The sequence below is a fragment of the Corvus kubaryi genome, unplaced genomic scaffold (genome assembly GCF_017639235.1).
Source record: "Corvus kubaryi isolate FWS band 111438036 unplaced genomic scaffold, C.kubaryi_AGA036_p1.0 split1-131, whole genome shotgun sequence".
NCBI lineage: Eukaryota > Metazoa > Chordata > Aves > Passeriformes > Corvidae > Corvus > Corvus kubaryi.
The window spans coordinates 23,050,356-23,072,274 of NW_024582073.1; the positions used below are offsets into that span (position 1 = coordinate 23,050,356).

Below are 21,919 nucleotides of genomic sequence, written 5' to 3' on the forward strand. Positions count from 1 at the left end.
AACGGCCCCGCCCCGCGCGGGGAGCCGCCTTCGCAGCGGCACCGCACTGACCGCATCAGCCCGGCGAGAGCCTCCACTCTGTGCCCGCGTGTCACGGGTGCACAGCAGGTAACGCGACAGGTCCCTCAGCACAAGTGCCGGCCAACGGCGCTACCGGCACTCCAGTCTTATTTTAGGCTGCAGAGAGACTCTTACAGGAACAGGACACTTAAAACTTGGCAGCGTACGTGCCGGCCTTTCAGCGCTCCTCTCCTGAGTGTGGACTTGCTTTATCAGAGGATACTTCTTGCATGCACATATTGAACATACAGGATACAAGAGAGACAGTATAGAATATTTAAATAATTGATTCCATTACTGAACACTTAGAAAAAATCAACAGTATTGTGAAGTTTCCAGTTACAACTACTGATTTTAATACATGTACTTGCTAATACAGACTTTAAATGACAACTGGTAAGAACTGGCAGTTCAACTTATCTCATACACGTGAAACTAGTTCCAGCAATAAAAATGGAGAACAGCTCTTGGGACTTCTAAGAAAATAAATTTCCCGTAATTCAACTTGGTTATTGATAGCAGACATCAACAAATGAAGCAAAGCTTATGTCTCTGAATATTCAGGCCAACAGAAGTCACAGATCACATTCTTGCCAAATATTCACTGGAACAGTGCTCTGCCAGTTAACTTCATAGCATGTTAATAAAAGACAATCTATTTGAAACAGTCCTCTGAAAGTAAACCTATCCTTAGTCCTGAAAGCAATGCAACTTAAAGCAAAACCTTATTTCATTATAGAAGTGCTACAATATGTGGGCTTTTAAGGTAAGAACAGTATTTTTCCCGATTATTTTATGATAAGCGTTTCAGAAACGTTTCTCTGGAACATGTGGATGATCATTAATTTTTTTATTTAGCAACTGATACATGATAAAACCTGACAGCAGGGTTGGAATGCTGCACACACTGTGCATGTGCCACTCCACACCTTGAAATAACCTTAAGCACGTTTAAAAAGGAAATAAGCTCTTATCAAAGATTAAACAAGCCACCAACCAAGTCAGCCCTTGCAAGGCTGTTTTGAAGCTTTCGATCAAATGTGTGCCAGTCCCCTATCGGCTGCTGACTCACCGGCAGGAGCGCCAAGGCAGTGCCTGCCCACAAGCTCGCTGCTCTTTGTTCTCTCTGACCTTCCGAGCTCTGTCGGCACTGTGAGGCTCATTAACTGTGAGCTAACTAGAAGATAACTCAGGGTATCAGGTTTTTCTTGGGTGAGTACCTTATCAGTAGGTTCTCCCAGTCCAAATTGACTGATCCATGGTTTTGCATGTATCATGTCACTGATCTGCCCCACAAAAACCCGCAGGGGGAAAATAAAGTGGTGTACAACAGGCAAGGGGCAAGAAAAAGCAAACCAGGATTAGAGAACAAGCATATTTGTAAAGTCAGCGTTATCTCAAGGAAAAATGAAGCTACAATTAACAGTGCATACCTAAAAGTTTTTCTGAAATTTGGGAGATGACAATTAATTAATCTCAGCCTCCAGTAGGAAAAAAAAAGAAACATGCTCTTAACCTTGCCTCTAAGATTACCTCTTGATTTAATATTTTTAAGAACAGGTTGGATGAGCATGTCAAGAGTATTTTTCACCCTATCTGGAAGTCCCACTTTGGCCCACATTTCCATGAACAATTCAGCAGGTAATCGGTACTACTCCATGAGACTGCTGGCCCATGTGGTTTGGCATATGCACGGATAATCTGCAATATGTCACAGCACGGTTGTATCGTTGTTAAGGTCATTTAATTGGAAGCTCTTTTGTAGAGAATTTGGGAACTTTGTCCATCAACTCATGTTATAAAATTACAATAAACGTGGTAATGAAAAACAGCCTATCCCTGATAATTCTGTCTTTTCACATGGAAATTAATGCAGGAATCTAGATCTAGACCATGTGATAAGGTATCAATTGAGCCAGTACAACAGAACTGGGGCACTTTTTCCTGGATTCAACTATCTTCCATTGGTAAAAAAACTTACAGTATGCAATAGACATTTTCTGCTTCAAGAAATTGCAAATTTTTTTTTAATTACAATTTTCCTTTTTTTTTTTCTATCCCAGCTACCACGATAGACGTGGTAAATAAATCACATTAGACAGTAATACATGTGGTTGAGATATGTGGCAGTGTTTTGCTTTTATTTCAGGAATTACAATGCTAGAACATCCAGGAAAACAGCTCACACAAGAACAGTCAGTGGTTTGGAGATGCTGGAACTAACACATCACGTTTAACAGTCAGCTTCCTATGCTTGGAAAGAATTCTGGTGTTTTGGACACAACTGGATCATGAAAAAAAGTTACCTACATCTCATGTGCAAAACTTAAGTTACACCACAAGAACAATTATGAAATAAAAAAGAATTGTTCATTCAGCAGAAGAGACATCATCGTCACCAAAATAAGCCAGGCGAGTAACTCAAATCAAAGTAAATATGACTTTCCAATAATTCAAATTTCACTTCCTAAAGAGAAAAAATATTCTGAAAATCTATACTAAAATGAAGATGATAATTTCAATGTTAAATTCATATAATGCTAAATTGTAAACCATAGAAAAATATTACTTTTGTTGACTTATTTTAATAACTTGTAAACAAGTATTCTCTGTTTGTACATATGGCAATGAAAAAATTCTTACATCAGTGTAGTTTGAAAAATAATTGAAGTGCATTCTAAAAATGCATTGTTAGTTGGTTTTAATAGCTTCTATCATTGATTTATAAACTAGATTATTTTATTCTGATATAGAGATAATTCTCTTTCATACTCAAAAACATTCAGGACTACTGTTTTAAGAATGATTTGGGGAAAAAAAAAAAGAGACAACAGCTACTAAAGGCTAAGATTTGCCAATAACGCTCTTGCTGTTACAGAAATACCACAGGTTTTTTCCTACTTACTATTATTTTTAAGTGCTCATTTTTTCAGCTGAGACTGTTTTGTTGTTGTTATAATCGAGAAACAACACCATCTCTATTTTGAACACACCTCAGGGGGCAGGGGGAAGCTGACAGCTTTTTTAATAGAAAAAAACAACCATGAGGCATGAAGATTCTATTCTGCTGGTCACAACATTGAAAAGCATTAAGTAAAACAATAAGACACTGGTACATTGTTTCACCGTTTCTGAATTTTGAGCTAAATAGAGAGATTTATGAGGTACACACAAACAGACATGAGGATTTACATACACAAATGCTTGGAAACACGCCACAGAAAAGGGGGGTTGATCTCACGCAAATAACTCCATGGAATTCCATAGGTCTTTCCAGAGCTTGCACCAGTAGAACATTGGATTGTCTCACTGCTATTACAGCCTTCTAACACATGGGTCTAGAGAAAGAAGTCATGCTGAATTACAAGAAGTTATGTTGGCTTGCCCCATCCCACCCTAAACAGTTTCATGGAAGCAATAGGCTACATAATCAGTAAACACAACCTGCTACTTTCCCCCTTCTTTGTCCCAGTTTTGTCCTAAAAAAAAAATCAAGAGCTAAGTTCATGCTAAATTTATCGCACCGTGATACCTTGCTTTCAGGTGTTCTCCCCTCTCCTGAGCCTTTCCCTGCTTTCAAGATGCATCTCCAAGCTCCTAATACTCCAGTAAAGACATTTAACCAATATTAGTCATCTTATATTCAACAGCATAACATCTTCCCCTCCATGTACCGTGAAAGGAGAGTTATGCTGATTGCTGATCCCTCCAGTTCCTTATTTTTTTCTAATTTTTAGGGGTTTTACATTAGATAAGATCTAGTCATTATTATGTGCTTGTATTTCTAGACAAAAGGGACAAATTTATGGTAGAATAATGCCATCTTGAGCCTACTGGGGAAGAACCAATCAACTAATTAAAAAAAAAAAACAAAAAAAGCAAACACCAAACACAATGGACTTTAGATCATAATCCTGCAAACATGTACTCACTCAAAAAGAATTCAATAGTACTATGCTGAGCTTAATAAAAAACTTGTGAAATTAAACTAAGTAAAACTTCATAAAAGCAAACAAATTCTCACTTTTTTACAAGGAGTTCCTTCGTCCAAAGAAGCGGACATGTAAATAACCACTTCTTAGGAACAATTTCCCTTTTCATCTAACCCTCTTTCTTCAGATTCCTGGAAAATATGTGTTAAGCCTCAACATTCCAAAATAGAGAAGTTGATTTTTTTTTTTTTTTTAGTTAAGATTCCTCTCCATCCAATACAGAAAGAAAACTTGAAATACATGATAAACAGACTTTCAGATTGATTTTTTTTTTTTTTAATTTGTTAAAACCAATTCCTGTATTTTCTTAATAAAAATTACTCAGCTTGTGTCCATGGTATTCCTGCCCAAATTTCAAGTTACTCTACACAGACATTAAATCCAGACTGTCACCCTGTATGTCTGGTCATACAGTCACCTTTGCCTCAAAACAGCAAGCCTAAGATCTTACAAATTTAAACCCCCTAATCAGAGAAACGATGACTTCTCCAACCACATAGGTATTTATAAAACACTTGTTACTTCCCCATTTTTCCATTCCCATCTTTTTAGAGTTCTTCTGTTGCTGTGGTACAAAATAAAGAGGGTCAGGTCAGACTGCCAGCTCATTGTCTCACACATAATGGTTCTAGCCAACACCCTTACTTCAGATACTTCTGTCAAGCCTCGCATCCCTTCACTATTACATCAGACCATCTTCCAGTAATTCATTCAAACTCTCTCTCCTTCTGCCAGTTTCTCCCTTTGTACTCTCTAAAAGAGTAATTTTGTTGTCTTGTGTGCTGTTTTAGACTGGAGGAAAAATGCACTGAAAACACAGGAAAATAATCTCATTCCTCATTTCTGTGGCATAGTAGCCAAGACGAATGAGTTCAGAGAGACACCAGATGAGCCCCAGTAGGGTTCTGCAACACACTGGTTTTCCAATTATTTCAAGTTCTAATCCATTTAAAAATTTGTCTTTAGAGACCAAATACAGTGATTTAAAACCTGATGATAGGCTTGAATATCAAATATATCTTGTGAGTTTCTCAGAAGCAGCTGAAGTTTCTTCCAGTGGGTCTGCAGATCACAAGAGAGACCTTTTTGAGTGGGGGGCTATTCAGTTGCTCTGTGTGTACAATATATGTGTGGTCTGGTTGGTGCCCCCGAGATTTGAAAGGAAAAAAAACGCATACACAGTTGAGACAAATCTTTAGAATACAGAACAAAATATGAAACTAAAATCATGTCTCCAAGTCCAAGGGCATTCCATTGTATTTCAAGTACCCAACTCAATTTTGAAAACAGAAGAAGCTCTTAATGAAATGTGCTCTTTAAATTGACTCTCATACCCAGATTAATAGTTTTACTGGAAACTTTACAAAATAAAAGGTCTGACCTACTGTGAGTCCAGAAGAATGGAAGCTTGCCTGGCTTTCAAGCAGCTTTTGTCAGTTTTACTAATGAACATCAGGTAATCATAACAAACTTCAATACCAGCTCCACATCTGTATTAAGCAATCATTAAAGGCATGTTTTAATGTTTCTGTTTTAAAAGACTGTAAGAAAAAATATATTTACATAATTAAATTCAATACTTAATGCTACCTTGCCCTTCCCCCAGTGGCAGTGATCGCTGTCAACCCTAGAACATTGCATATTACAACATAAGCAGAGAGGACATTAGTAAGAAGAGCCCATGCTTTGTTTTTTAACCCATTATAAAACTATAACATCCTACATGGACTTAAAAACAATTTCATTTACAGAAAATAAAATAAAACTGTGTCCCCACAGGTAAAAAGAAATCATTTCAGTAATGACAACAAAGTTTTCAAAATATAGTTATAAAATTTTGGCATAGGTCTACTTGCATGGGTCATGCCCAGAAACTCTGGAGAGGATGTGTAAGATGGATAGAAAAGAGAAGAATGGGATACTTCTGTTTGTTACAGGATTAAGCTAAATGTTCAAAGTTCTCTTTATGCAGAAATACAGAAAGAGAATCTACAGAGCCAGATAATAAAGAGCAATTCCTAATAGCTGGCCACAGTGCACTGATTTCCTTTTTTTTCCTTAGCAGTTGCTTGAGAGATACATTAGGTAATAGCACTGCCATGCTGCTGGATAACACCAGAATTATTAAATTTATCAGTACAGCAATTCTACAGTTAAGGAAACTGCTAATAAAGATCCTAATGATCAAGAAGAGTTTTACCAGGAGCATACAAAGTCAAGTTACAGTGATGCCATAGATATTATCTCTGTGCTTTAATATCCTTTTAGTATTTCTAGATGCATTCCACTGGGAAAAAAATAATCAAGATAAATCAAATACATACAGAAACACACTCACTCAAATGGCACTCATTGCTTTTTGTACAATTAAGCTTTAGTGAAAATATACATCTTAAAACAAATGAAGTACAAATGTACAAAAATCCTTGAACTCAGATAAAAAATATATATAATACAATTTGCTACAGAGATATAAAACATTTAACGTTTGCTCATCCTTTCTGATGAGCATAAAATGATTTAAAGTCTGGAGGACTCCTGCTCATCATCACTGCAATCAGATTTAAAGCAGACCTGCAAGAGAAGACAAACAGACAACTCAGCTGCAGAACTGATACTATTGTTTATTTGTATGTTTTATGGGGCACAGAAAGGCTGGGGGGAGTGGGTCTTTTTCCAGCACATTTTACTCCGTCCTAACTAAATGTGGATTCCTTTGAGTTTCCCAAAGCAATCTCAACCCCAAATCTCAAGTCGTTAAAGTTGAATTAAAGTTCTTTCCTTCTTTCAACTTCACAAGACAATTAACTGCAGTCCTATTAGTTCAAAACCAACTGAAAACTCTCAAACCATGTTCATTTTTTAGGACTTTTTCTCAATACATACAACCAGATCTTGGGACAGTATGAATCGTGCTGATTTTTGGCTGGAAAAGACTCCAGTAAGACACAAGCTTTAATTTTAGCTATGTGAGATTATTAGTATACTCAACCATCCCTTCTATTCCATTACTCAAAGTGGGGGAAAAGTGAATTTGAAAAGGTGAACTGAAAATAACAGTACTATTATACATTCCATTAGCCTTGTACCATTTTAGAAAGGTGAATTGCTAGCTGAAGACAAAAAATTTCTTCATGCAATTTTAATACACAGCCCTGCTGTGGTTACTTAACGATATGCACCTAGCAATTTCAAAATTCCATTTCTGCTTGAAAGCAAAAGTAATTTCTACCGAAGTGTTCACTATTGGAATATACTCAAGCTCCTCAAGATAATTCCCCTCTAAGTGCAGGCACACTGAGCAAGCAGAATTGTATATAACATCTTCAACTGCAAACCTTTACAAATAGTCTATTTCTTACATCCTGTAGACAATTACAATACATGATGTGTCTTCTAGGTGGTAAATACTAAATTCTCTGAACAAGAAATTCTTCTACTAAAGAGTAGAAGTCTGTGTGTAAGAAAAGGCTGTGCATTATCAGCTATGTAAAGATATATCATGTTGTTGTTTTGGTAAAGGCATTAAACTACCTAAGATATTTAAACATTTGTTTCGTGATGCTTCTCATTTATTTTGAGGTTATTTCTACTTATTTACTGGATATATACTTATTCTTGCTTATATACTTATTTATTACTAGTTTTTACACAGGGCCTCAGTTATCTCTGAAGACATAGCCACAGTTTTCACTAAAAAATGGTAAAATATATAAGAAGCAAGACCCAAATTAACCTCTTTAGCAAAGGAAGGTCTATAGCACAGCTTTTAACAGAACCCACTACCTTTTTCTCAGGTAACCAGAGGAAGACAGAATGCTGAGGTAGGAAAGCTTCCTGGAGTTACAGGGATTGCCATAATTTTGGAAATGTGGTGGAGGAGCAAAGCCGTAACAAAACAGATTTCATTAGTTTCAGTATTCAGTGAACAACTTGGTTTTCCTATCACAGATTCATATAAAAAAAAAAGAATGGAAGTTAATTTTCTTATGAAAGAAAAGAAATGCCCTTACCTCTCCACTAAAAAGTCTGTGAAAGAAGCCTCTCTTTGGTTTTGGAGACTTCTCTCTGTCTGGTGACACAGTACCATCAGTTTCATATGCATTGATATCTTCAAAGCATCCCGTTTCAATCATCTTTAAAACACATGAAATATAAATGAAATATCCATAAAAGCTTCTCAGACAAGTTCCAGGTATTATCTATTTACTCTGGCTGGGTACTCCTACCACTTAAAAATTCATCAGCCAAACTACACCACTGCACAAAGCTGACATTGACTCTCCTTGTGCACTCAACCAACTAAAGAATAGCAGTGAGAGCACTATCACTCAGGTAAGTGTCAGGTGCTCCCTTGCTTTTTTTTGCATTCTTGTCTTTCTTCTGCTCATGATGCAACAAAGAGAAGTTTTTAGAACAAGAAACTTATTCTCCTTTCAGGTATTCTGTTCATTTCCGAACAGTCCAGCCAAAAAAATCTAGTATCTATATGCCCTGGACTGAACTTAATTATTAAACATGACATGGGAGGAAAAAAAATATATAATGAAGATGGGTCTTTGGAGAGAAGCAAGGGATTTTGAAAAGATCTTTGTCTGTGTACACAGAAACAGAAGAAATAAAAGCACAGTTACTGGGTTCAGAAAGGACAGCAGGAAGAGTGAATGCCAAAATGTAACCAACAGGCAGGGTCAGAAGCAGGGGAGTGGCTAATGCCCACATCTAGTCGGCATTTACCAGGAAGTGCCACCGGTACACATCTGTCACAACAGCAGGCAGCCAAATGAATATACCTTGTAGAAGGAGAGATGGCATAAAGAAGAGTAAGAAGAAATGCAGCCTGCTTGTGTTATAAACTGTGACATCAAGTAAATTATGGTATGGCAAGAGAAATTCTTGAGAGGCAAAAATTTGAGGGAAACTTCAGTAACATGAATTAAAAGAAAAAATAAGCACAAATATACAATGAAATCTGCAGTTCTTCCTTGAAGAAAAGAAATTGCCATTGCAAGAATTCCACAACTACTTCCAACTTTATCCCTCTCTGCAAGGTTAGTTATTAAGCTGCAGTGCATTTTGTAATGACTAGATCATATTTGGAAGTTCAGAATTACAACACAGTATAGGAAATATTTCTTTCTCCAAGGTTCACTGTTTCTCAGTGAAAATTTTCTATGTCAAATGACACCTTTTCAAATATCCTTCTTAATGTAATGCAAAAAAGCAAAAGAAAACAAAAGGGAATGTACTTTTTCCTCCAAATTGTTCAGAAATTGCTCATCTTTTGTGTTCAACCTTTAAATAAAATGCAATCATACTGAAAGAGAAACTACACTAGTAGAATTCAAGACAATAGTAATTTCAGAAAGTCACAAACACCTTATAATGAGGGGAAGGCATTCATAACAAGAACTACAATTTTAAGTAATTGTTAGTGAGTGCTCTTCGCTGAAATGGTAAAGAGGACTTGAACTGCACGCAGAAGCAGTAAAATTCTAGTACTCTGTGCAGAATACTAGAATAGTCATTCACTAGGCACGTGAAAAAACTTTTAAGAGAAAGTCTGACTCAACTGATACTGAACTGTTTGTTTTGAAACTTTGAAAAAGGTGAATCTGCAATTCTGTATTACTGTCACTTGGATACTCTATTGATACACAGCCTATACACAAACAGCTTGCACTGCTCCTATTTGCTTTTGAACACTTGGAATAACATTCCATTCCTCTGCTATGACCAGCAATACTGAATAATGTGACAGAAGAACAAGAAAAAGGTGGTCTTACTGATACTAACACTGTTCTGTAAGCTGTGCCTATGATGACAAGATGCCAGACTTTGTTTATACAAATTTACCATAGATCTCAGTTTCTAGCAAGTTGTCTATGTTTTAAAAAGAAACTTTTTTCTGAAGCCTCTCAGCAAAGAAGTCTAAAGCAGAAACTTCTTTACATCTCCTAGAGAAAATCAGTATAATTATATCTTTTATTAAATATTCTATGCTGCTGTGCTCAAGAAAATAAGCTTCTATGAAATGTACATTACCTCATTTTGCCAAGGGATTGAGACACAACCCGTCACAAATTTGGAATAGAAGTCATCATCTGTGGTATCCAGGTTCACTCCTTTTACTGTTGAGAACTGCTCAATGTCCAGGACATCTTTACAATAAACGGCACGTGGCTGCAGTACAATACAAGATTGCTTCATTAAAGTTTTGGATTTGGGGACTTTCTGTTTGGTTTTATTTTGCCTAGATGAGCAAAAGGGAGCAAAACTTCTGCAATTTTACATTTCTCATTGCTAATCACCAAATTACACTATTCTATAAAACAGAAATAAAAAGACTTTCTTCATAAGGCACCTGAGCAATTCCACCCATCCTGCAAGTAACAGAAAAGAAATATCAAAACCAGAAATAGCTTGTCTGGATCTCTCAATGGTTGTCACAATTCACTCATCTTCTGTCACTGCTTTTCAACTCTGGAGTATTTTCTTCAAAGCTATTCCTCATTTGTTCTGCATCTGAGCTATGGAAGTGGACTTTTAAGGGCTAAGAAATCAGCTACAAAGCTCCCTAGAGAAATACTACTACTGTAAATTGTTTTGTGATCTCAGATGAAATGCCACAAAACAACTAGTTGTCATCAATAGCCACAATGGCATTCTCCTGCCAATGTACCTAATTTTAAAGGTTTCTCTGGAGTTCATATGATTGCTGACATAGAATTATGACAGTTCTTGCCTTTTTAGATACTAATCAAATCTCTCACCTACTTACATCTGGCAAGAATGGAGGTTCTAACATGTTAGCTTCCAGCCTCTTGAAGTTGATGTTCTTGAAAATAGGATGTTGCTTTACAACAGCAGCTCCTCCTTCAGTGCAACCCAGTCGCTCCCCCGGATTTTTAGCAAGTAACTACAAATACACGGAAAAAAAAGCTGATCCATGATATAATCCCACAACTGGAAAAAAAAAATCTACATACAATGTCTTTTTTGCTACTTGGCCTCTTATTACATAAATTTATCATGTATCAAAATTAACTAGAAACCCAAACAAAAACATTCTGGGAACAAATACATTTTCAGTAATGAAAAGCAGACCATTTGAATATTATACCCAAAGTTACATAAAAATATTTTAATTGATGCCATGTTGATTAGACTTTACAGTACAGACTTTATAGTAGGCTTTCCTTTCAGGAAACACAGACTTATATTTTTTCCTATGGGCTTAAGTAACGCACATATCTCACATAAACTCATACAGAAAACTTGTGAAGCTTTCTGTATAAATTTAAGAACAGGCAAGATAGAAAAAAAAAAAAAAAAAAAAAAGAAGCCATTGTCTTGTAGATACTGTTTTAGGTGAAGAAACTTGTGTACTACTCTGCCACTTGTTCCCATGCAGTATCCAATTTGAGCGTGCTATTGTACTCCATCTATAATGACAAGTGGTCCAAGCAGTACTAGACCATTTCATTCATGTGATGAATAATCAATTTATGCAGCTTTCTTTCATCTTTCATGGCAAAAGTTCTGAATTCTTGAAGTTTGATAACTGAACAGTTCATGAACAATCACAAACTTTCATGTGAACTAAAGGAAGGTTTAAGAAATCCAGTTTTGAAAATTTTTCAAGATATTAAAATAAAGTAGTTGGTCTCTTTAAAAGGATTAGAAATTTAATTTTCAAACCTCTACGTCTCTTCACCCACCATCCTGCAGATGGATTTTGCCTCCTCTGAAAACTTGTCTGAGTATGTTTCCTGGTCTTCCTTTACTCTCCGGTCAATCTCATCCCGTTTAACCCTTTCCTTGTGCTTCCTGAATGGAGACTGTCCTTCAATCATTTCATAAATCAAACAGCCAAGACCCCACCAATCTGGACTGAATGTATACTTCTCGTTTTTGAGCACTTCTGGAGCTACAAAACATAAACAAACACACATCCATGACATTTCACTTTAAATTGACTACTTATGTATTGGAAAAAGTCTCAGGTACTCTCTTTGGGCTCTGTCCAGACATGTTTGTGTGACTCTGCCATACTTTGAAGAAACTTTAATTTCTACACTGAGAACTCTGTTTATATCCAAGAGAAAAACTTTGCTTCTTTAATGCTTAAAACCAGTACTGTTTACAAACTGAGAATGAAGTTTTCCAAAGCATGGAAAGAAACGTATTGTCACAGTAATTTGTCAGTTTACCTGTGACCCTAAGTCTCTTCAAATCTCAGAAAAAAATCTGGTATTTTCTTAAAGTTCTGCCTAAAGCTAGAATTTTCAGTTAAGTTTTCAAGTTTATCAGTAGGCTTATCATTAACTACTAACATCTACAAATGCATATTATAACCTTTCTTCTTCCCATAACATGTCTAGTAACTAATCCAGGTCCAATACAGTTCTTATATTCACAGAAGCAAATTTTCTGACAAAATGTAACTAGCAAAGGATACATACCCATGTAACCAACAGTCCCAACACGTCCTCGGACAGTTTCACCTTCTGGAATCTGCACAGCTAATCCAAGATCTGAAATCCTGATATGTCCTATTTATGTTAAAATAAATTATACATAGTCAGCAAAAATAATACAGTATTATCACTTTTAAAACAAAAAATTTCTATTGCACACCTCATAAAAAACCCCACTGCAAAGTATCAAAACATTCATCTACTCATAGCACTAAGTTTATTTAACTTAACTAGAAAGGAGTGTTTTATTTCTACTTATCTCCTCCTTAAAAATGTGAAGAAAGAGAGGCACAGATATAACTGGTTTGCTGAAGGTCATACAAAAATAATTTGCTCTTAAGCACTCTAATTCCTAGCTTTGGCATAGGCTGCTGTTCTTGGACAACCAGAAATGCTCATTTCAGATTCTGTATCCATGCATCAGACACTTGTGTTTTTCCATTCTGTATACCCACCACAAGCACTTAGCTTTCTGACTTCTTAATAAAACTTCCAAATTTACTCAATTTATTCCAAATGTGAGAAAACTGTAGCCTGTACCGAGAGAGCTTGTTTTCCTGTAAAGAAGTACCCCAATAATGCCAAACATAAGTATTTGGAATTGCTATCCCCATTCCCACCCCAAATCAAGAGCAGCCCAGTCAATAACCTACTCAGAATTATTTATATTGTAACATGTCAGTTCAGTTCTAGGATTTCCTCTTCTCATGAATCACTCCTAAGTGGGTAACAGCTTCCACTGCACTTTATCAGCCATATTTCTCAAGCTGACGACCTTCCCCTATCACGCATGGCCTTTACAGCCGTACCTCTAACACAGAAAGCATCTGGCAGAAGATTGGTTTGTTGTGCACTGCTCGGTGGGGAACCAGTCCAAGCAGGGCAATGGGAATAAATCTACCCCACTCTCCCTTACATTCCCATGGACAACTACAGTTCTTTGTTGGATTGACTCATGAACTGTTTCAAGCACATTCAAGACATTTCAAGGCAAGAATTGTATTGACATTTTAATTTAAAAACACATAAGGTACTTTCTTAATAAAAATACAAAAGTCTAGACAGAAGAAAGGACAATTACATTTTCAATTCAATTTTAAAACAATTCTGTAGAAAGACTCATTGCAGAAAAAGAGCAAAACCCGCACTTATTTCTAATACTGGTTATAAGGGCAGGGATACTGCTGTTCACAGAAACACCACAGGTTCACAGAATGATTCACGTTGGAAGGGACTTCAGAAGGTCTCTAGCACAACCTTCTGAGCAAGCAGGCATCCCAAAGAGTCCAAGGCTTTTTAAATACTTACTTAGAAAGCCTCCAAGAGTGGACACTGCATCACCTCTCTGGGTAGCCCATTCCAATGCCCAAGTAACCTTTGTGCATATATGCTCTGGCATTCAAAAAGCTCTACAGCATCAATATTAGTTAACAGCATATTAATTTCTTAGGTACATGATAATACTAGGTACTTAGATAATCAGGGGATGGAGAGACAGAGAGAGTGGAGAAAGTCAAGTACCACTCTATATACTGGTTGGAAACAACTAAACTCTCTGGAGCAGCAAATGCTATTTTAAATACATTCAGATGCTCTTGCATTCCCTGACATCTGATGAACCCCTTTTCAAGTGCAAGCTCTGAGCTCCTGAAGCGATTTTCTAATTAGTCCTCTGTGCTCTTTGGAACTAGATCAAAATATCCCTGGCAGAGAGGAAGCATTCTAGTGCAGTCCTGCAAGGCTACATTTTTCCTCAAAGAAGCCTTCAGCTTTTCCAAGACATTGCTGGAGAGAAAAATTAAAGAATGCATTTGATGTCTAGCAAAGCTTTAGCTCTTGGAAAGTGACTTCTGCCAGGCATCATCTTTTTTGAAATTTTATCAGTCAGAACATGCTGACTTAAAAAAAAATACTGTGCTAATGACTTCAAAAACAATTTTTCCTCAACTAAAATGCTCAGCAGTTACAAGAACAAAATTGTAATATTCATCCACAGCTTAGAAGATAATTCCTGCACATGTTCTACAGTCAATTCAAAAGATTCTGGTAACGGCTTGAATACAAAGTCATTAAAGAGAATTAATTTGGCTTTTGACAAACAAAAGACTACAAACATTTCTTCATATTGTTTGTACTTCCTTGATTCTTTCCAGCCACATATATATCAGGGACCATCAGACCTCTTTTAGATGAAATGTTAAAACAGAAGTACTTCAGAATTCTTACTGTCTAAACAGTCTGGTTTACTAAGTAAAATTTTGGCCCCCCCATCTAACAGATCAGTTTCCATAGTTGAAGAAAAGACAAACAAAACAAATCCATATAAGTCTTAGTGATCTTAAATCAAGAAGGGGAGAAGGAGGAGCAAAAGGGAAAAAGTAGCCATTTTAAGGTAGAAAATTGACCCTTCTAACATCGTCATGATTAACCCCCGAAATTTTTCCCTACTTTCTGAAAAGCAAAGGCAGTATTTTCTTTGCTAAATTAAGATTCGTCAATTAGGTCTCTTTTATCATGAAGAAATCCCTTACATTTCTGGCACAGTATGAATTAGAGGTGTAATTACTGATTTCAAAATTAATTTTAATTTTTACTTACCACAGTCATCAAGAAGTATATTCTCAGGCTTCAAGTCTCTGCAAATTAAACAATAGAAATGTGAATTAAACAAAACCAAAATTATTAGCCCTCAAGTGCAACAGATTCCACAGAAGACTTCTTGGTTCTGACAGAAGAAATTTTTCCAGTTCCACCTATATACGAAAGAAAAAGCTCTGAAGTTGATGGCTTGTAACACAAATAGTTTAACCAGAGAACTCAAGATCCACTTTCCCTGAACTCTTTAATCCACTTACATTAACAAAAGCAAAACAACACTAAAATCCTATATATAAGGAACCACCATTTACACACAAATTCGTGCTCATAAGAGAAAAACATTTCCCCTGAGGAGTATCAGCTATACAACTCCCCCGTGGCGAAACACAAGTGCTTGCTGCAGTTTGATGGTGACCCCTTGCTATATTTCACCCCAGGGGATCCGAAGATCAACAGAGTAATATTCCCGAGACTAAGCACATGCTTAATATCATCCATTCAAACTTCCTTTCTTTAACTTGGACATGCAACTTCTAAAGCTTATTAGACACTTCATCCAGTTAGGATTCTTTGCCATAACTTTCTAGAAGTTTCCTAGTACTTTTCTGTAAACATCAAAGTTTCACAAGCAATATTTTTTAGTTATTAAATGATAGCAAGACTCAGGAAATACTAAAAGGGCAATTAATTCAGCATTGCAATTTTGTACCTTGTGCATTTTTACTTTGAGAACAAAAGAAAATATTGAATGGAATTTTTGAATTCTCCTCTACTCAAGGAAAATTTGGGGAGTCGTTGAAGATGAATCAGAAGTTGTTCTAGGATTTATCCCTAGATATCCCAGCAGATTCTGAGAATATACACACATATATATAGGCACGAAAATCTGTATAAAATACACAGTGTACATTACTATTTATAATAGTGCATATAATTAGTTATAATGTATATTGTTAATGTATATTTCATATATTTTTTTTTGTGGTATGCATCAGTAAGCATGAGGACTGAGATATGGTCTCTTAGATTTATTTTACCATAAATATAAGCCAGAAGCAGACAAGTAAAACCCAGTAACTGGCTAAAGAGTCACTTATTGGAATAGATCATTAAAAACAATGTGTATATATACAAGTATACATACAGTTGTGACAAGCAGAAGAGACTGAATAACATAAAAGAAAAGGTTTTAGGAAGAATGACTCTAGAGTTAACATTCTAAATGAGAGACAATTGTTCACCAAAAAATCTAAGTAGGGTTTTCTCCCCCAAACAATGATAAATTGATGTTCTACAGTATGTGTATTCATGTTAAAGTGTCATTATCTTATGAGATTAACTGTACAAAAAAGTCAGAAAGATGCTCTGCTTCTCATGCTTTTAAGTCTTGACAACCCCCATAATGCTAAGGGATTGACATTAAATATAAGATTTCAGTATCAGAGAAACCAGGAGAGATCAGAGTTAAAGAAACTGAAGAACACTAGGATTCGACATACGTGTCTGAAAGTCGTCTTGTAGGCAAACAGTGAACAAGTTGGGCCTAAACTCAGGGCTGTGGTTTGGGGTCTTGTTTTGTTTAGGGTTTTTTGTTGTTATTTTGTATTTCAAACAATCGGTTTTGTTTTCCCTTGGGCAATGTGAAATGACCTACTGGTAGCTGACGAAATCTCTCACCCCTGCTTCCCTCCTACATGTATGCCAAAACACACTGTGTAATATTGCAAGATTGGCCAAATTCTCTAGGGAACCACGTCCAACCACCAGTGTAAGCCTGATTCACTCTGGTTCTGCCACTTCCCACGCTGTGTGTCTGTGTGTGTGTGTGTTGGTCTTCTACACTGCAGAGGGAAAAGACTAGCAGTCATTATATTGAGTTATACTTTAAAAATTCTTTGAAACGAGTGGTATTTGGTGTTACACAGCAGAAGTATAAAGAAAGCATTCTTGGTCCACCCCTAAGTTTGTTTTACTTGTTCTGTAATATTAATGCATACCAGGGGTTAAATGATATATGTACAGAGACAAAACAGCATTAAAATCATACTATCTCAATTACAATGCATAAAGCTTCTGATAGTTTCATTAATTCAGAAGCAATAATATGTTTATTGGAGGAATCTGAAATTAAAGTTTTTCACATGGACTACGACTGTTCTGTTATCCTTGTAAGCATAACATGCCATTCAGTCAGGGACTTCTAGAGCCCTCTGTGAACTACTTTAGAGTGGGCAGGAATACAATCCCAAACTCCTAAAATTTATTTATTTGAATTATAAATTAATTTGCTTTCTAAATCATCGTTTACTTCCATTTTACAAGCAAACCTTGAATCAACTTTATACTGTTATAAAATATATAAAGCATCTAGACCTAAATTAACAGTAAAAAGATATGTGACATGAGTAATTCCAAAAGATACGCCATGAAAAGGACAACTAAACAATTTTTTTGTTTCTTTTACTACAAAATTAAATAATATAAACTTGTTTTAGTAGGAACCAATTAATATGTTCAATGCTGCAGAGACACGGAAAAGAACGAGTAACTGTAGATGACACTCACCTGTAAACAATTCTCTCCCTTTGCAAATCCTCCAGACCACAGCACAGTTCTGCAGCATAGAAAATAGCCCTTTCTTCATCAAAGCCAGGATTTCCCATGTTGTATATGTGAAACTTCAGATCCCCTCCATTCATTATGGTTAATACTAAACACAGAGCATCTTTCGTCTCATATGTATAGGATAAACTAACCTAAAAATGGGCAGGGTGAGAACACAACCATTATTCATTCATAAACTTGAAAACAACTCACAGATCTTTTTTCCAATACAATCAACTTATAATCCTTTTTCAAAGCAAAAAGAACAAAACATGCAAATAGAAAATCACTCCTGCAGAGTACTAGAAGACACAACGGAATCCAGACTAATTTGCCTGTGTACACAAACCATACACACAACACAAAAGCTTAGCGGCAGATCTGTTTGGATACCACAGAGCTCCATGCAGAAAATACAGTTATTGATGATGCCCCTCAGCTGTATGTTACCTGTATTACTTTGTCCTGATAACGTGTGCATATGCCTTATTTTATTAGTACCTCAGGAATTATGCATTGCCAAACCATCTTCCTGAACTACGAGACCCAAAACTGCCCTAGAGAAACTGAAGAAATTATTTTAAATCAAATGCGTAGTTTCTATTCCTACCCCTGCCTCCCCCCAAGTAACTGCATATTTCCCTGATTTATAACTTGATAACTGTAAAGACTCAGTACAACTCTTCACAGTCTTTCCTCTCACTGTACTTGAAATGTGGCGCTGATAGGCAAGGACAAAGCACATTTTTTTTCAGGTTTTAGGTAGCAGATTTTTAAGTGCATTAAAAGTTTTAAACTAGACTTGTGAATTAAAAAAAACCCCACCCCATTTAACACAATATAATACACTACAAAATTTAACTGTTTAAGTTAAAAATTCAATTTCAATAGAAAAAGCCATGCTACATGATTATCTGGTAGGATCTTCAAAAGTACCTACAAAGATTACTTAACTTGTACTAAGAGCAATGGAATTCAAACGTATACTTAGCTTACACTAGATAAGCAAGCTAGGTAAAAAAATCAGTGGAGTTTTTTCCCTTGACTTAATAAATGTATTTTTAAATGCAGTTGTCTTGGGGTGATTTTATGATAATACTGTATTCCCCTATCCTCTGCTTATTGCCCAGAAACTGATCCCACAGCTTTAAGCTGGGTCCAGGAGAGGGGGAAGAGAAACTGAGCAAATTCTTCAGCGCGGTTTGTGTTCAAGGACTCACACACAACTCCCCGGCATTCTCACCTCTGCAGAGCCGAGGGAGCACCCTCCTGCTTTTAGCCAGCCTGTTAGCTGAGGCAAGAAATTCTCCTATACCAGCACCCCGACATCATCCGGTAACTTCTTCTTCTGGAACTGTTCAGCCTAGCTGTGATCCGAGAACCAGATCATCAGACTCTGTGGACAGGCGGGGAGGCTGCAGGGACGCCGCATCCCAGCCTCGGACCTCAGGAGGGGCCGACACAGCTACAGAAAAGAACTCTGAATCCACCAGCTTTCTCCTCATCGAGGAGGTTTATTATCTAACACTACTCATTTGTTTCCTGTGCCTTGCCAGCACTCTGCTTGTTAAATAAATAGGTTTTTTTCACTTTCATCCAAGAAATTCCTTTCATATTGGTAGGGGAGGGAGTGCTGAAACCTGTCTTCTGGAGAGGAGACGTTCCTCCCAGAGCTTTTCCCCCTCAACTTGTCTCAAACCAAGACAGCAGTACGAGTAAATAATGGCCCTAATTCAGTAATAGGTCCAAACTCTTCCTTCAGAAGCATAAATCTAATACTAAATAATAAAACTATTAGCTACTTGAGGCGAAGATTCCCATTTGGTGGTTTTAACTGATGTATCCAGCTATTTATGACTTTACTTGTGACAGAGGCATGACAAGTTATCTACCCACTTCAAAACCAGTATTACTGCAAATGCTAGACCTAGATCTTCTCTGCTGCATTAAAAACCACCATTGGATAGCAAGAAGAAAATAACTCATGCACAATTTTATAAAGCGATTTCAAATTCAACTTAGATCAATTATTGATTTACAGTGTTTACATATGCTGAAAAAAATGTTACTCAAAAATAGAAGTTTCACTGTTATAGTAATTTATGGATCAATTCAGGTACTCTCTGGATTCAGTTTCAATCAATTCAAGCCCAGAAGCCTTGTGCAAAAATAACATTAGCATATTTATACAAAACCATAATTTACAACAGTTTAAATTATTAATGTATCTGGCCAGTAGATTTTTCATTTTTCTTTTAGCTGACATTACTCTACAGGGGTTTTTTTAATACATAAAACTTATCAGAAAATATATACATACATATTTTATACACACATATTTATAAATAACTTTCACTATTCTCTAAAACAGGTACTTTAAAATCTTCTGAACAGCAACACAAAATTTATAAGTACATGAATTTTAAACCAAAGCAAAAGATATTTGAAATTAACATTTAAATGACATTTCAATTAAAAAGTAAACATTACCTGGGGAAATTCTTACTTGTTTTATCTTTGAACATTCTAACTTATTTCACTGCTTAGTAATTACAGCTACTAACAGACCATAATTTACATAATAGCATCAGGTTTAGGTATTAAAACTAAAATTTCCATTTCGTGGAAGTTCCATTAAAAAGTTAATTGTTTCACACACAAGATACCTCTTTAAGCCCTGGTATACAGCAAAGCAATATAACCTGAATCAATACACTATTAAAATGTCATGTCTATCTTAAAATATATCAGGAACAGAGTAACAAATGCTATGAAAATACCTCAGGATATAAAAACCCAACTATTAAACAGAGGACAAAGATTCAGTGGCATCAGCATGCTGAAACACAGCCTACTGTTCTGGCTGTGAGAAATAAAGCAGGTGGACCAAAAAAAAGCCCTGTGCACAGAACTATTCACAGTCACACACAAAGCGTTTATTACTGCATCTATCATTTCTCTCTACAGTCATGCAATCCCTAAATCAATTTTAAAAAGTGTTTTGTGCCCACAAGCTCCTGGAAGAGACTGAAATGAAGTAAACAAAATGAGATAAATTTCTGAAAATAGATTGGAAGTAGATACTTACTACAAACCTACTATTCACTTTTTCTAGAATTCTTTTTTCATTCAGAGCCATTGATTCTCCTTTCCTCTTCTTTATTCTCTTTTTTTCTAGCTTTTTGCAAGCATACATTTTTCCTGTCGCCCGTACTTGACAGGCACACACCTACAGAAAGAAGGATGGTGTGTCAGAGATGCTTGAGGTTTTTTAGAATTTTTATTTTAAAGAAGATTAAATTTTAGTTTCTTTTCAAACTCTTCAGTGCTCTCAGAAAATGATGGTCTGTAAGCATCAACACAGAGCCTTCACTCAGGAAACAATTTTAAAGGTTCACAAAAACTGTAACCAAAGTAGAAAAAGTGATTATACAGAGGCAAACACATTTCTGTTGGAGTTGGATTGTTTAGTAAAACTGTGGATCTTGTATTAGTGAAACAAGTGACTAAGGTAAGAGTATGTGTTGAGGACAAATATTCACATCACAATCAATTGAAGAAACCTAACGGTAATTTAGTAGCATGACTTCTTCAATATAGGGCTCTAGTTAAAGTACATATGGGGAGCAGTTCAATGACTTATAAACAGAATTAATAAAATCTATAGATTTTATTTTAGGTTCACTAATATTCTACATAATTAGCAAACTGAAACTAAATTCTCATTTCCAAACGAAATTTCTAAATAGAAGCAACTGTTGTCAGTCATTACAAGTTCTCTGCAGCTTTGTGCATGACCTAAAATGCTTAAACTAACACATTAAAACTGTTTGTATCAACAACAGTTTGCCAGGTGATGTGTCAAACATAGATTGATGGAGACGAGTTAAACAGCTTCTCCACTTTTTTTTCCTTAAGAACTGCCTGGCAAAAAGATACTTCTGTACTCACCTCTCCAAATCCACCTTTGCCTAGTACTCGGTAATGCCTAAATGTGTGTTTGGTTACTGGCTGCCTGATTAACAGAAAGAAACAATTACTGAGACAGGAATTACAAATGCTAGTAATCCCTCCCCACCCCAAGGTCTGTCTTTATTTTCTCCTTTCTGTTCCAACATATTTCTGAACAAATGTTGCCTTAACCTCATGTAGAAGTACTATAATAAGCTGAATTTCAAATGAGAG

At 36.1% G+C, this 21,919-nt stretch overlaps 1 protein-coding gene and 1 long non-coding RNA gene across 3 annotated transcripts in view; one reads left to right on the plus strand and one right to left on the minus strand.

Moving 5' to 3' along the window:
- The first annotated feature begins 119 nt into the window (after nucleotides 1-119).
- On the plus strand, nucleotides 120-4,289 carry LOC121676425. Its single transcript, XR_006020453.1, has 2 exons — nucleotides 120-826; nucleotides 2,210-4,289. It is a non-coding gene; the product is annotated as an uncharacterized LOC121676425 (long non-coding RNA).
- Nucleotides 2,170-21,919, minus strand: part of GRK4 (G protein-coupled receptor kinase 4) — a 39,421-nt gene continuing 19,671 nt past the window's right edge. Inside the window, exons 7-16 of one of the 2 annotated variants that reach the window (XM_042052869.1) lie at nucleotides 21,686-21,749; nucleotides 20,823-20,963; nucleotides 17,696-17,886; nucleotides 15,131-15,168; nucleotides 12,518-12,607; nucleotides 11,774-11,982; nucleotides 10,834-10,971; nucleotides 10,098-10,235; nucleotides 8,066-8,188; nucleotides 2,170-6,626 (exon numbers count right to left, since the gene is read on the minus strand). In XM_042052869.1, the coding sequence (XP_041908803.1) occupies nucleotides 6,573-6,626; nucleotides 8,066-8,188; nucleotides 10,098-10,235; nucleotides 10,834-10,971; nucleotides 11,774-11,982; nucleotides 12,518-12,607; nucleotides 15,131-15,168; nucleotides 17,696-17,886; nucleotides 20,823-20,963; nucleotides 21,686-21,749 (1,186 nt within the window). In that variant the 3' untranslated portion in view covers nucleotides 2,170-6,572. Of the gene's footprint in view, nucleotides 6,627-8,065; nucleotides 8,189-10,097; nucleotides 10,236-10,825; nucleotides 10,972-11,773; nucleotides 11,983-12,517; nucleotides 12,608-15,130; nucleotides 15,169-17,695; nucleotides 17,887-20,822; nucleotides 20,964-21,685; nucleotides 21,750-21,919 lie in introns of those variants that run through there. The other variant, XM_042052870.1, reaches the window with a different exon arrangement.